The sequence below is a fragment of the Apiospora kogelbergensis genome, assembly GCF_038363985.1.
Source record: "Apiospora kogelbergensis strain CBS 113332 chromosome Unknown utg000005l_segment0_segment0, whole genome shotgun sequence".
In the NCBI taxonomy this organism is placed as follows: domain Eukaryota; kingdom Fungi; phylum Ascomycota; class Sordariomycetes; order Amphisphaeriales; family Apiosporaceae; genus Apiospora; species Apiospora kogelbergensis.
The window spans coordinates 315,331-329,492 of record NW_027117422.1 but is presented as its reverse complement, the minus strand read 5'-3'; the positions used below and the strand labels follow the sequence as shown (position 1 = coordinate 329,492).

The window sequence follows — 14,162 nt, the reverse complement described above, 5'->3', positions numbered from 1 at the left end:
GGGGTTTATTTGTGCATTCTCGCTTCTTCCTGGAACCTTTAGGAGTTTACCTAATACCGAAGCAGTTTCGTATATCGTACTGATGCAATATCCCCACTCCTAGGGAATAGCAGTGTTCCATCACTCATTGTAACACAAAGGTGTATTTGGTCGGTTGAGACCCAGTCGCCCGGCAAAAAGTAATGTCGCTCAACATCGCTGTTTTCAGAAGCACTCAAATCTGACGCGTCGCCAGCAACCGCTTGGAACCCGCCATCTCTCTGTACCATACCAATCGGTTGTTGATCTGATGCGGAAGACTTCGATGGCAACCTCCATGTACAGACCCAGCGATGATAGTCGAGGTAGACCAGGCCTCTTCTTGGTAATAAGGCAATAGGTTCTCTGATGCTCGATGCTATCGTGTGTGGGATAGCGGTGTAGTGCAGATATTTTGCGGTCTGGGGCATACCGTCCCCAATATGATTACAGGAATTGACAATCTCGTCCACGTCGAAAATCAGAAAGTCAATCTTGACTAGACCTGAATCATCTGATGACCAAAGCTGTAGCAGTATGTTGGAAGAGTCCGAGTCGGAGACGACGAGTCTGCCTAGAATATCGTGCTCTTGCTTGTAACCGGCGGCACCCCAGCCAAACCCTCGACCCAACGACAAGGTACAATCACGGTCTCCGATTCGGGGTGGGAAGTAAGTCCATACTTCAGACGTCAGCTCCTCTAAACTGTCCCATTTGAACACGTGCAACTTGGTAGCGCCAAAACCAAGTACATAATCTGGGAATGCTGAGTGAGAAACCCAACGAACGCAGATATTCGATATACCCGCACGTTTCAGCTCACCGGACTCTTGGTCTAGTGAGAATAGTGTTTTGGGTGTGGATATGAAGAGCTGGTTCCTAGTGGGATGATAGAAAAGCTGCGTGATGTATCCTTCCTCCATTGGAAGCTGCACCTCTGTCTTTCTCTTTGTTTTGATGGAATTCCATTTCGTGTCTGTCCGTATCACCCTTTTGATGCGCAGCTTCCAATGTGAGTCGGCAGTGCAGATAAATTCCCCATCTGCTGACCATGCCACATGTGTAATAGACATGAAGTTTTCTTGAAGTCGCTCAAAATCCCCAATCCTTCCATGGGCAATGTCGCAAAGTACCGCAACGCCACATCCGGTGACATAACAGTATAACAAACCGTGAGGCTGGCCTGCTATAGCCTCAACGGTGTCCATACTGTAGGGGTAGTGTCCGGGATTAAGTGAGAGATCAGCAAAACTCTCAATCATGCTGATGGAATTCTCGTTGTAGTCAGAATTTGCGCAAGTGTCAACTAGCCGGGCCAGTTTGTTCGGCTGCCACACGTTGCAATAGCTCTCCCGTAGATCATAGATTCGTCTCGAATCTGTGCTGAAATTGATGTTGTGCACAGATTGCTGGGAGGACAGACGAAGAATAACGGCAAAGTTTGACGTAGCGAGTATCTTGACGACCCCCCTGACGTCCCCGGTAGCGATAAGCAGTCCGTCATCGCTGACTGTCATCATGTTTGCTCGAGTCTCGACTACCACTCTGGGGGCATCCTCATATGGGCTCCATTTGAACAGCGTCCCCGTCAGGGTAAGTCCAAACACCTCCCGGTCGTCGCTGAGCGGATGCCATGCCAGGTGAAATACCTCATTCATGAACCAAGTTGATGGTTCTTTTCTGTCGACGGTGCCGGGCTCCCGATCGCATTGGCCGACCAGGTTGACAGGCTCTAGTTCCCATACAGTCATCGGGAATGCGCGATATCCATAGGCAATCATCGTGCCATCGGGACTGAGCGCAGAACACTGAGGAGTGATATATGTAGCCAACTTTGCTACCGCTGTCCATCCATTATCGTCTTCATCGCCCAAAGAGAAAGACCAGACTGAGTTATCCTTGTAACCAACAATGAATCTGGTATCATCATCTACCAATACCATAGTCTGGGGATTGTAGTTTCGATTTGGGTTGTTCAGTGTCTTATAACACTCACCCGTTCCTGAATCCCACAGCCTGACTGATTTGTATCCGTAAGTGACGAGGAATTTGCCGGAGTGACTAAGCTGAAAGTCATAGACCTCCTCAGGATGCGAAATGTGCTGTTGCTTCTCAAACGTGTGAGAGTTGTAAATGAGAATATAAGTGGACTTCCACTGAGTGGCAAGGATCGCAATAAGGCTGCCTCCTGTTATAACAGAAGAAGCATGGAGTCCTTCGTCCATTGAAAATCGAGAAAGGTAGTCGTCCCAAACCTCGTTTTCAGGGACTCCCACTTGCAGTGTATCGCTCTCCTTGCGCCCAAACTGCTGATAGATCTTGGACGTCTTGGGGCAGAAAGGCGGTATCAGCTTGAATATAGAGTCGGGGCATTCGAGTAGGCGATCGACAAACCTCCCCACGACATTGACCAAGTCCGTAGCCCATCCGTCGATCAAATCAACGACTTGTCGGGATTCGAGTGGTATGTCTGTTTCAGACCGTCGTAGGCTTTGGACGACATTGGCCAAATAGCGTGATGCAACAGCCAGTGTTTGCAGTTCCTGCTTTGCCACAGTTATGCTGATCCATGTGAGGATATGGGGTCCTTTGAAAAGCTTTGCTGTGATGGAAAGTACTTGAGGATTTTTCAAGTTGCAATGAGAAAGGTGGATGAACCAATACCTCATTGCATAGTCGAGCAGTCCTGGTGTCTTGTTTCTTGCCACGACCTTTCGAAGGATGGGCATTGTCAAACTCTGTATGCAGCGCTGGAAGAGCATGAGGTGAATGGATCTCATATCCACGAATAAAGACTGTTCGGGACCTTTGTTGATCAAGTACTCACGGGCCGTTTCATGGACCATGGACACTGTGCCTTCGAAATCAACGACAAGAAATCCACCGCAGAGATCTCCGATAGTCCTGTGTATTTCGATCAACCCTTCGTTGCTCAACGCATCTCCTAGCTCTTCCACGCTGAGCACGCGTTGAGTACATACTGCCCAGCCCAGGATTCTTATCCCCAGACTTTGCTGGTATGTGTTTGCTTGTGCCTGTACTGAGGCTGCCATACGATCGTAGAGGACTTCCATACCAGGGAGGAGGTTTGTCAGAGTCTCTTCGACATCCTTAAGGGTATAACACCTATTGATTTTCTGAACGGCTAGGTGGACCCAAAGGAAATTCCCCCTTGCGCGGTCTATAAGCCTCTGGGTGACCTCCTTGCCGTATGTTCCGTCGTCCGTCAGGTCCAGTTCTTGGTCAATATATGAGCGAAAGTCATCCCGGCTGCCTTCGAAAGTTATGGCTTTGGCACGGACCTTTCGGCTAAGCTTCATCCATGCAGATGAGATCTCGTGCGTCTTTCGGCTGACGACAAGGATACGCAAGGGCCAAGAGTTCATCTGCAAATCAGAGAACAATTTGAGTAAATCGCCCGGATTTTCCGCTTCGTCCAGACCATCAACCACGAGATAGACAGGTTCATTGCCCGTGAGGTGAAATAGGGTTTCCTTGAAGAGACATTGCCATATCATTCGAAAGTGCGAGGTCTTGAGCTCGGCTGCGACTGCCACTAATTGCCTGATTTTAGTGGCATAAGTTGGAATCTTATCAGCGATTTGAAAGGCTAGCGAGCGAAGTATAAAACTCAGAGACCGTTTCTTGAAATCGTTATAGCGTACGAAAAAGTAATTGCAATCGAGGCCCAAATTGACTAGGTGGTCAATGACAAAAGACGAGAGTACCGACTTTCCGGAAGCGGCACTGCCGTTGATCCATAAGATGAACGGCTCGCTATGGCCGTCGTCGACCCATGAAGAGAAGATTTCATGATTCAAGAGCCAGGTGCAAGTCCCAGTAACCCAACGATCTCGGAAGAAGTTGTAATCCCTTTCCGGGGACTCGATAATATCCAGGTATGCCTTTATATCGGCCTTTGTGTCTTCATCTTGTTTGTTGTTATCTGCATGGGTATCAGCATTTGTAAAGGCGGGGTTTCCTATAGTGAAAAAAGATTCATACGTAACGGTTCTGCTTTGCCGATCAAAAACTTTAACGCGTTCCTAACTGTGATATACTTTGGGTCTTCACGACTTTCGTATTTGCAAACTCCGTGATGATCGGCGTCCAGGGGTTTGGATATCTCGCCAGGATAGCCTAGCACCGAGGAGTCCTTCTCGAGGACCATCTTGAAAAAGCGAATACAGTGAGCCATCCATTGCGAATCGAACCTCGAAAAGGGAGCGGACTTACTAGTTGAACTTTCTTGACCAGTGATGTGGGACGAGTCTCGTAGAATGACATGATACGAAGCTTAGGAGCAACGTGTCGAAATTGTTCATTCAAATTCTGGAGAGTCTGGGATCCTTCTGCTAGCTCGGATATGAACTGCATGGGACTGGCAAGAAATGAAACCTGTAATATTCGATTCAAGGTCTCGGCCAAGTGAGTGCCCCGATGTGGGGTTGATAGAAACACTATCGATGAGATAGACTTGACGATATCCTGGTACATCGGGTCAATCTGGCCCTGTAAGTATGCCTGTAACCGAGGTCAGTCTTTTAAGTCAAACGATTATTGACATCAGACGTACCTCTTTCACTATCAGCCCGCCCATCGAATGCACAACGAAAATGATTGGCTTCTATTTTACGGTCAGCAATAGACATGGATACCAGCTGGCTCGCACGTTATTATTGAGCCCACGAGCACTGACCTCGCCCATCCTAAGCTCCTCCGTCCTAGATCCAAATTCATCTTGTGCATACTTGAGGTCGTAGAGCAGGTCCTTGGAGAAATCGAGAATCGAGACCTTAGTTTTCCCACTCCCAGGGCGGAAGTTAGAATTGTATCCGAAGGTTGATATGCGTGCGTCTTGAATATCCGTCTCATGCGGAAGAAACTTCATGGGCCAGAAGAATTCCAGATTTCGGTTAAAAGACCAGGTCATCCTACTGCTTCCTCCCAGGCCGTGTACGAAGATTATATCAACACGTCGCTCAGCAACCGGTCTGTGGATGACCTTCAGACCCAACGGGTCGCTTGAACGACCATCGACAATCCGTCCAGGGGTGTCCTGAAGTTGCCGCGGTGCGGAACCCCGTGAGCTAGAGTTGGCGCCCGTTAAGTTCTGGTTTTCTCTGAAGGACGCTTCATTGTTGACAACGTTCAATGAGGAGTCGGTGGGTTCTAGACTGTTGTCCAGCTCGCCACGTTTCCTTCTTCCTAGTCTGAAGTGCTTCATCTAGAGTGGGCAATGACTAATGATGTTATTAGACGTCGAATATAGCGTGTGATCTGAGAGTGAATTGATACGATTCGATTTTCTGGTTAAGAGTTTGCAGGATCTGAAGCTGAGGATCGTGTCGGGAAGCAATCACTCCCCGAACCTGCCCGAGTCTCGCTCCATGAAAAATTACGGCAAAGCAGCTAATCAGTTTAGGGCTTAGAAAATCCGATTGGTTGGTCATACTCCGGTCTGAGACGGTTAATATGCACGAACAAGGGTGAAATGACGGAACGCCCAATTGAATCGTTTGGTTGGTTCTGTCCAGCATCAACGTAGATGAGGGGTTGATAGAAAGGTCGCATGAAGTTGGCCGCCAAGGCCCAACAACCAACATAGCTCCAACCGAGCACCGTGGCTCCTCAATCTTGCCCGTTGCGCTTCCTAGGTGGTTCCAAGCTCCTGCACTTTCATTTAGCCTGCTTTTACTCCCATAACTGACTGACATACCCGAAAGCATACTCTGTCGAGATGGAAACTGCCATGAATGCGAGCCGGCTCACATCTGACGATAACGAGACTTTAGTCAATGGCATGCGTCATGTTGACGAGATGGATGGAAGAAAGCACCTCACCATAAAGAAACGGCTGGCGTTACTGAACGGTGTTTTTCCAATGGATGAAGCTGTTGTTGATGGTTGAAAGCCCTTGAAACCAATAGCCCCTCTAAACAATGACTTATAGTAATTGATGTCGATAGCTCTACCTGAAGGATCTACCTTCCAGTCTGTGGAACACTTTGGCCATAGTGCCTGGACAATCACTGGACGAGTCAGGGCGAATATTGCAGACGGAGAAGAGCAGAGCTATTTTTTGAAGGTATGAAACCTCTTCTATACGTCTATATAACGTTAGGAATAAGTTGTATTTACAACGTCGATGTACAGGTAGCGTTTGAAGACCAAGGGATGATTATGTTACGCGGCGAGTACGAGTCATCCAAGGTCGTCTATGGCGTCATGAACGACTTCTTGCCTAAGCCATACGGCTTTGGCAGATATAAGGTCCAAGACCCGCCAACTTACTTTTATTTGTCTGAATTTGTCGATATGGATGTCATCAAGAAGCCCGGCTCGATCGAGTTCACCAAGGAACGCAGCCCGGTCGAGTCCAGCAAGGAGCCCAACCCTGTCGAGTTCACCCAGCGACTTGCGCAGCTGCACAAGCTGAGTAAGTCACCCACAGGCAAATTTGGCTTTGCTGTTCCAACATGTGACGGTCAAGTTGCGCGGACAGTCGATTGGGAAGAGAGCTGGGCTGTCTTCTTCCGCAAACTGTTGTTGGAAACTTGTCGACGAGACGTGGAAACGAATGGCCCGTGGCCGGAAATGGAGCGTGCAACCACACAGATAGCAGACTTCGTGATCCCGGGGCTCTTGGGGCCACTTCAGGAGAACGGAAAGAAGCTGAAACCTTGCATCATCCACGGCGACCTGTGGGAAGGCAACATGGGGATCGTCAAGAAGACGAGAAAAAGCATCCTCTTTGACGTAGGGTCTTACTATGCGCACAACGAGATGGAGCTCGGCCATTGGCGCTGCGAGTTTTCGTCCGTTTTTTCCGAAAAGGAATACACGGATGCTTACCAGGAGAACTACCCACCTGCAGAGCCTGCTGAGCAGTTCGATGACCGAAATCGACTTTACTCACTCCAGGGGCTATCAACTACAGTGCTGGCCATCCGCAAAGCGATCTAAGAAATACGTTAGCAACCCCATTCGTGCTGATGCTGCCGGAAATAACTTCAATAACTAACATCCACACTCTCGAGTTAGAGCATACAACAACATGTGCTATCTTTGCGAGAAGTACGCACCAATCGAAGGTATCGATAAGTATGACCCGAGCGTCGACCCTGCGATCACAGGCAAAAGAATTACCCCCCATTTAGCAAATGGTTTTCTATGAAGCCTGTCGTAATTGAGAATTCAGTGCAAGGAGGTGAAAGAGGATGATAAAGAGTAATAGAGGGTGACAGGGTAGATCTGAGTGTCTGGCGTCTGCCAACTAGTCGACAGAGAAATATGACAGTGATGTATGTCAGTCAATGCCCTGCGCTCAAGCTAACACATTGTGTCCTTTCTCATCTTCGAATCCTATAATTCGTCCTGTGGCATATTTCTGTATCAGTCTCAAGTCTGCCGTGAAAGCCTTACGCCCTCCTTGCGGCTGCCCGTATCGGTGACAAGCTCACAGTGTGTGTGTGTGTGTGTAACAGCTGTTTTAATATGACGTCATTTGTCAGATCACATACAGCTGCCTGTCAAACAAATTACCAAAGCTAAATAAGACAAGCTGTTCATTCGCCGCCCGCTCCGACAATTTAATCTATTGGTCTTTCAGTTAGCAGGTGAATTCTTTCCAGCCACCATCAAGACCACGTACCCCAACCTGTTGCAGCCTACACCGAAATATCATTCTGCCGACGAGATTCCCGAGCGACAGCAAGTTCGTCAGAATGGCTCCATACCCCGTTTGTTGCATCACTCAGGTGTCCACCTCTGTCAGTACCCCATACCTACCAATCACGAATGTATGCAGCTAACCCGTGGTGGCATCCGAAGACATTGAATAAGCTGCTCACAGAAGCCCTTGACGGCAGCAACGAGTTGGTACCGGGCAGCGATCACGAGCTCGTCATCGTCGAAGCCCGCGACGGCGCGAGCCGCATTTCTGACCAGGCCTCGATTCCACCGCTGGACGAGTCCTTCACGGCCTACATTGCCGCCTCCGTCGACGAAGCCGCCGCCAATCACGTGGCCAAGGCTTCCCACTTCGTCGTGCTGGACGAGCAGTCCAGCAACGATGACACCGCCCTCCTGGTTTCCCGCAACCAGGATGACGGCACCGTTGACGGTGTGGCCCGCCTAACGTTCGACTCCGTCCAAGCAGTGCTAGTCTCGCTGGCCATGGCCACCCTGGGGTTTGCCGAGGTTCAGGGCATTGCGGACTCCCAGGGCGGCATCTACGGCAAGCCTACCGAGTCACCCAAGAGGGGAGAGCCTGCTCCTCGGATGAAACTTGGGGGTAATTGAGGGAGTCTTCATGGCCCCAACTTGATTGGAGCGGTACACGTATCTCGGTGAAACAGCTTCGAGACTGACCACTGGAAGTGATCGCACTTGCTAGCTAGATCTTCCCCCTGAATAAAGCCAAGTTTACTTCTCATCTGAGTATATCCGTTTGAGTGGTCTATAAATATAACGCATGATCAGTTTCAAGCAATCGTAGATTTAGCTACACCATAAGTACAGTCCTTTATGAATACGTTTGCTCGTATCAGAGGCTAGAACACCTTCATTATCCCGGTCGTCTCCATGCCAATTTGTAACTTTGGATCTCTTTTTACGGGCCATGGCATCTCAGTCGCATTATTGTAGGCGCTGATCCCGTTCTCGATTAGGATTCGGTGTGGTGTACCTGAGTCAGGAGCCAGGGCTGATCCTGCGTCAGCTGAATATCATTAGCTATGCAAGACTTCGCGAGTTGTTACGGCTTAGAAGGCTGGTTCGGCGTCAGCACAGTACAGGCTGCGCACGATTTCCCGAACTTCTACAAAAGAGAAGGACGATCCTGCTTCAGCAGAATACTTGCTATGCAGAACTTCATGGAAGGCTGGTTCTGTGTCAGCTGAATCTTCGATGTGCATGCAGGACTTCACGAGCTCCTAAGGCCAAAAGGACTGCGTTTGCACTATTCCTGTAACTGTCCGGCATTAGCTCTTACTCTGGAGGACGGAGAGCTAATCACGATTGTTCGAAAGCTTTACATCAATATACACAAGACGGAACCTGACAGTCTTAACTTTCGCTCAAATAACCAGTAACTAAAATGCATAGCTCATGTGACCGTTGGTACGCCAGCCACTTGTACTACATAAAGTAATCAAAAGGGAGCGGAATTGGATCGCATCAGTAATGACCCGCAGAAAAGGGTGTATGTGAAAGTAAGCAAACCTCTTCTTTAGGATTGTCTGCATTTTGTAACACCACCATCACGAGTGGTCGTCATGGTCGTCAAGGCTGATTTCATGAAGCCTTGTAGTAGTGGCCTCAGGTTCTCATGCTACTGACGCTTTATTCAACGACTCTGTAAAATCGTGCAGTTTTTTTGTAAGGGGATATCATAAGTATAAAGGCCTCTGATATCTCACCGTAGTCATAATAGAGGTCCTGATACTAAGAGCTATCCAGTTCTAGCAGTAGTACGCTGCCCAATTTTAATCACATTATCCATCAGTCCAACATGCTCTTCCACCCGCTCCACGTCTTCGCCATCACGGCGGTTGCCGCCGTTTCCTTCGAATGGGACTGTACCAAGTCCCTGGGTACCTGCAACAACGCCTGCTATGCCATTTACCACAACTTAGCTCAGGGGTCCCTGACCTACGACAGCAACGAAGCTAACCGAAACCCACGCCGCACGGCCTCGGTCTGTAACAAGACACCTTGCACCAACACGAACTACACGAAGTGGGGGAACTCTTGCGACGAGTTTCCCTTTGCGAGTACCAAGGAGGGAGGTAAGGGCGCTATCCTCAGCTGCGTAGACAGCACCGAGAACAGCAGTGAGTAGACACTATAGCGCTAGCGCCGTCATGAGAAAAAAGCTTGATTAACCGAGCTCCTTTTTGTTTGCATGGTAAGGCGAAGGAGGACAGCTTGGCAACTTCTACAAGAAGTTGAAGAACGGGGACAAGTTCGACATCTTCGTCAAGAACTATAAGGGGGCGTAAGTCATTTTTCGTTGTACTCTCCTTATACTTGCATGGGAGACACCGGACGTACCTAAGATACCGTGCTAACTGTCACCGTTACTTGGATAGGAGATTCTGCGACGACCATAATGCGAAGAACGACGGCAGCGAATTCAAGTTGAGCGGTAGTACTTTCAAGGACGCCAAGCTTCGCCGCGGTACGTAATCTCAAGAAGACTCTGGCCCGGAGAAAGGAGTAAAAGGGGGAAAGTGGGCCAACCACAAAAGAAAACATCTGGTTTACTGACAGTGCTGTCTCCGACTTATCTGACCCCGACGACGCCATTAGATTCGTGGACGCCGAAGCCCGGGGGTCCGACAAGCCCCGCCAGCTCTGCCAGTTCGAGAATGAGCACGGAGAGCTGCTGCTGTCCCTTAATCCCGACATCCGGGAGGCCGACGCCGTCGGGACGAAGGTGTGGTCGAACGGCAACTGGACGCAGATTGTTAGGATGGTTTAGGGCACTACGTCTAACAAGAACCCAGGGTGAGGTATGGAGCGGAAAAGAATTCAAAGGTATGGCGCGTACTGGGAAGGTTGTATAGGTAGGTATTTAACATTCGCTATGGGTCGCTTGCTGTTTTGTATATTCATTAGTTGAGACTCTATCTCTATTCACTCACTGAAAGCAATTTCAAACCGACTTGGCTTCCTCGGCGTCGTGCCATCAGAAAACGGGATCTCATGCTTGTTAAACCGGCCTCTAGAACTCCGCCTTCTCGACTTATCCATTATATCCCAGTCACCAATCGTCCCTGGCTTGGGAATATCAAGGAACAGGGTCAATCTAGACAATCAGCTGTCTCATGTTCTTAATCAACGACATCTTCACCTAAGCAAAAGCTACATTTCACATTTAGATCGTTTTTCTCTAGCATCCAGGACACTTGCGATTTCGGCCTTCGGGTCATAGCTGACCAATAAGATGGGTTACCACATTCAAGCTCCGGAATGTCACACCCCCTCTTTTCCAACCCTCCCCAATGCCATCCAAACGCTGTCTTCCACTAACCGTCAATAGTGACTATGAATGGCACACTCGAAAGACACGGCGAGCAACCATTGGAAACGCTTGAGACCGGCATCCCCCAAGATGCATCAAGCCCTACCGAGCCAGGAAACTATTCAGTTTTCTCTGGTGCTATGCGCGTCTATCTGACATATCTTCTTGGATTCGTCATCATCTTATCGACATTGACGGCCACCATCTACTTCCCTCTGATTCCCATGTTGAGTGAGGAATTTGCTGTGTCAATCCAGGCGATCAATCTCACGGTCACGCTCTACGCCATCTGCCAAGGAGTTACCCCACCTCTGTTCGCATCTCTCGCCGACGTCTTCGGCCGGCGTCTCGTGCTGCTCGCCTTGGTGATCTTGTACGCCTGCGCGAGCTTGGGGCTCGCCGTGAACCGCGGTAGCTACGCAGTGCTCCTTGCGCTTCGTGCGCTGCAGAGCATTGGCGGCTCCGCGACCCCAGCCATTGCCTACGGGATTGTGGCAGATGTCGCTGTCGTATCGGAGCGGGGCCGGATGCTTGGCCGGATGCTGTCCTTCTGCAATGGGATATCGGCTATTGGACCGGTAATAGGGGAGTCGTGGCTCAGAGTACTGGTGCTTATACATGGGTCTTCTATTCCCTATTCGTTGTTGCAGCCGTTTGCTTCGTCCTCATCGGATTCACGCTGCCTGAAACTTCGAGGAATATCGTTGACGACGGCTCAGTGCCACCACCACAAGTGTCGGGTCTATGGCTGACTGGAGGCTTTGTCAGTCGATACTGCCATGACACATCGAAAGCCCCTAGTTCTACAGAGAAGAAGCCGAGACCCATGGCCAGGTGGCGCCCAATCATGTTACTCCAATCTCTGCGCATCATTCTGTACCCCGATGCTGCCGCCGTATTGTGGATGATTGCGACCTCGTATTGCGTTTACTACACTTTCCAAGTCGCTATACCGGTCATTTATCACGATGTCTACGGTTATAATGATCTCGAGGTCGGCCTGACTTTCCTACCTGGCCTCGTTGGTATGACCGTCGGTGGCATAATAGCTGGCAAGCTGCTTGATAGGAACTTCGCGATAGTTGCTCGGAAGCACGGCTTCCCCATCAACCGCAAGAAAGCCCAGGAGATGAAGGACTTTCCGATTGAGACCGCCAGATATCGATATATACTGCCTTTTGCGGCCATGGAGGTCATCCTGGTCGCTGGCTACGGATGGGCCGTGTCCCGTCATGCCCACCCTGCCGGCTTGCTTATCATGCAATTCTTCATCTGCGCATCCTCTACCTTGTTGAGTCACACAGCCAGCGCCTTGCTTGTGGACATCTTCCCTACTCAATCAAGTTCATCCTATGCGGCTGGTCAGCTGATGCGTTGCGGATTGAGTGCTGCCTCGGCAGCCATACTAGAGCCTCTTGTGGAGGCTGTTGGTCGGGGTTGGTATTTCACCATATTCGCCATCTTCACTGCAATGAGTGCTGGCGCGTGCGTGAGCTTGACTAGGGGCTAAAAGGGATGGCTTGGAGACAGAAACGGTATTCTACTTCATGATTAAGGGATGCCCCTAGAGTAGTAAGAATGAAATACATTGAAAATCTCAAAGCAGGACTTGACGTGCTCTGATTTTGGTATTGTGTGACATCGGATGGGGCTTGCGCTGCCCGTCCCCCGCTTAAGTTTGCGAATATCAACGAGCTACCAGTGGTACTATTGAGTGGCTATGAGCTAGTTTGGTGGCACGCTTCGTATAGCAACCCCCTGCTTACAATGACTTGATTCAATCAAATGACAGTGGTGGTTGATCAGATGTGGTTAGATTTACCTTTACGCATAAAACATTCGATCTAATGCAAAGTTCGTCGAATCTAAAGGATCGCGTCTGAAACCTTCCATTTGCGTTACGCAAATACGATTACGTCATCGAGATAACCATAAACTCACCTCAACATCGCGATACCCTTCTCGAAGCAACGATGCCGCCCAAGACCGTCTTGATTACGGGCTGCGGCCCTCATGGAATTGGCCAGGCACTCGCTTCCGAGTTCCACCTGCGCGGGCACCGGGTTATCGCCACTGGCTTGACCGAGTCTCTGCTGGAGCCGCTGCGGGATCTCGGATTGGAGACCATGGTCATGGACGTGACCTCAGATTCTTCTGTCCACGAAACCGTCGCGCACGTCGCCAAGCTCACGGGCGGGAAGCTGGAAATCTTGATCAACAACGCGGGGCTCCTGCACATCATGCCCTTCGCCGACACGGCGCCCGCCGACGCGCGCCGCGTCTTCGACGTCAACGTGCACGGCACCATCGCCGTGACGCACGCCTTCCTGCCGCTCCTCGTCGCGTCGGCGTCCGCCGGGCGGGGCGACGCCGTCGTGGCCAACCTGGGCAGCGTCAACACGATCCTGCGCCCGCCGTTCGTCTCGGTCTACAACGCGGCCAAGGCCGCCGTCGAGGCCCTCTCGGCGTCCATGCGCGCCGAGCTGGCGCCGCTGGGGGTGCGCGTCGTCGTGCTGAAGACGGGGCTCGTCCGCACGGACCTGTTCGCCAACGCGGCGCCGCTGCCGCTGCCGGCGGATAGCTGGTACGGGGCTTTGCGCGAGTTCCTCGACACCCGCCAGCTCTCGGACGCGGGGCCGTTTCGATACATGGAGCCCGAGGCTTACGCGCGAGGGGTGGTGACGGACTTGCTGAGGCCTTCTGTCAAGGCGATGGTGTGGCATGGAGGTATGACGACGGCTGTGTGGTTGCTGAGTTGGCTGCCTGAGACTACCATGGTATGTTTTGATATCAGTTCGCGTGGCAGCTACAGTTTGTACGATGGGAATGCTAATGCTCGAGCAGGATTGGATATACAACTTGAAATTGTCGGTAGTCGCCAGGGCAAGACAACCTACAGAATCAAAGTGAACTACCTATTAAAGATTCAATATCAGATCCTGAATCTTATGCACCCACCCTGTCAAAGCAGTTCGTCTAAGACGGTCATGGTAATATCTGTGGAGTTCTGCTTCTTGTCATTAATATAATTGTTTAACTCGAATGTTGCCCCTGACAGGACTATCTCCACATTATGCGAAAGCCTATCGAAGAATAACTGGGTAGACTTGGCCGT

At 50.3% G+C, this 14,162-nt stretch overlaps 5 protein-coding genes across 5 annotated transcripts; 4 read left to right on the top strand and 1 right to left on the bottom strand.

Moving 5' to 3' along the window:
* Window positions 1-50: 50 nt before the first annotated feature.
* Window positions 51-5,230, bottom strand: PG998_006682 (uncharacterized protein; the record flags this gene model as incomplete). Its single annotated transcript, XM_066873498.1, has 5 exons — window positions 51-3,964; window positions 4,024-4,189; window positions 4,255-4,542; window positions 4,595-4,645; window positions 4,718-5,230. Coding segments are annotated over 5 exons (4,932 nt in total), but the record flags the coding sequence as incomplete, so codon positions are not given.
* Window positions 5,231-5,977: 747 nt separating this feature from the next.
* Window positions 5,978-6,984, top strand: PG998_006681 (uncharacterized protein; the record flags this gene model as incomplete). Its single annotated transcript, XM_066873497.1, has 2 exons — window positions 5,978-6,106; window positions 6,175-6,984. 2 exons carry the CDS (start codon window positions 5,978-5,980, stop codon window positions 6,982-6,984), a joined length of 939 nt encoding a protein of 312 aa, XP_066729442.1.
* An 834-nt stretch (window positions 6,985-7,818) lies between these two features.
* Window positions 7,819-8,322, top strand: PG998_006680 (uncharacterized protein; the record flags this gene model as incomplete). Its single annotated transcript, XM_066873496.1, has 1 exon — window positions 7,819-8,322. One exon carries the CDS (start codon window positions 7,819-7,821, stop codon window positions 8,320-8,322), a length of 504 nt encoding a protein of 167 aa, XP_066729441.1.
* A 1,210-nt stretch (window positions 8,323-9,532) lies between these two features.
* PG998_006679 (uncharacterized protein) lies at window positions 9,533-12,557 on the top strand (the record flags this gene model as incomplete). The annotated part of the gene is made up of 7 exons (XM_066873495.1): window positions 9,533-9,854; window positions 9,934-10,018; window positions 10,113-10,201; window positions 10,272-10,489; window positions 10,530-10,560; window positions 11,066-11,591; window positions 11,633-12,557. 7 exons carry the CDS (start codon window positions 9,533-9,535, stop codon window positions 12,555-12,557), a joined length of 2,196 nt encoding a protein of 731 aa, XP_066729440.1.
* A 463-nt stretch (window positions 12,558-13,020) lies between these two features.
* On the top strand, window positions 13,021-13,880 carry PG998_006678 (short-chain dehydrogenase/reductase; the record flags this gene model as incomplete). Its single annotated transcript, XM_066873494.1, has 2 exons — window positions 13,021-13,824; window positions 13,854-13,880. The coding sequence occupies 2 exons, from the start codon at window positions 13,021-13,023 to the stop codon at window positions 13,878-13,880; spliced, it is 831 nt and encodes a 276-aa protein (XP_066729439.1).
* Between the last annotated feature and the right edge of the window lie 282 nt (window positions 13,881-14,162).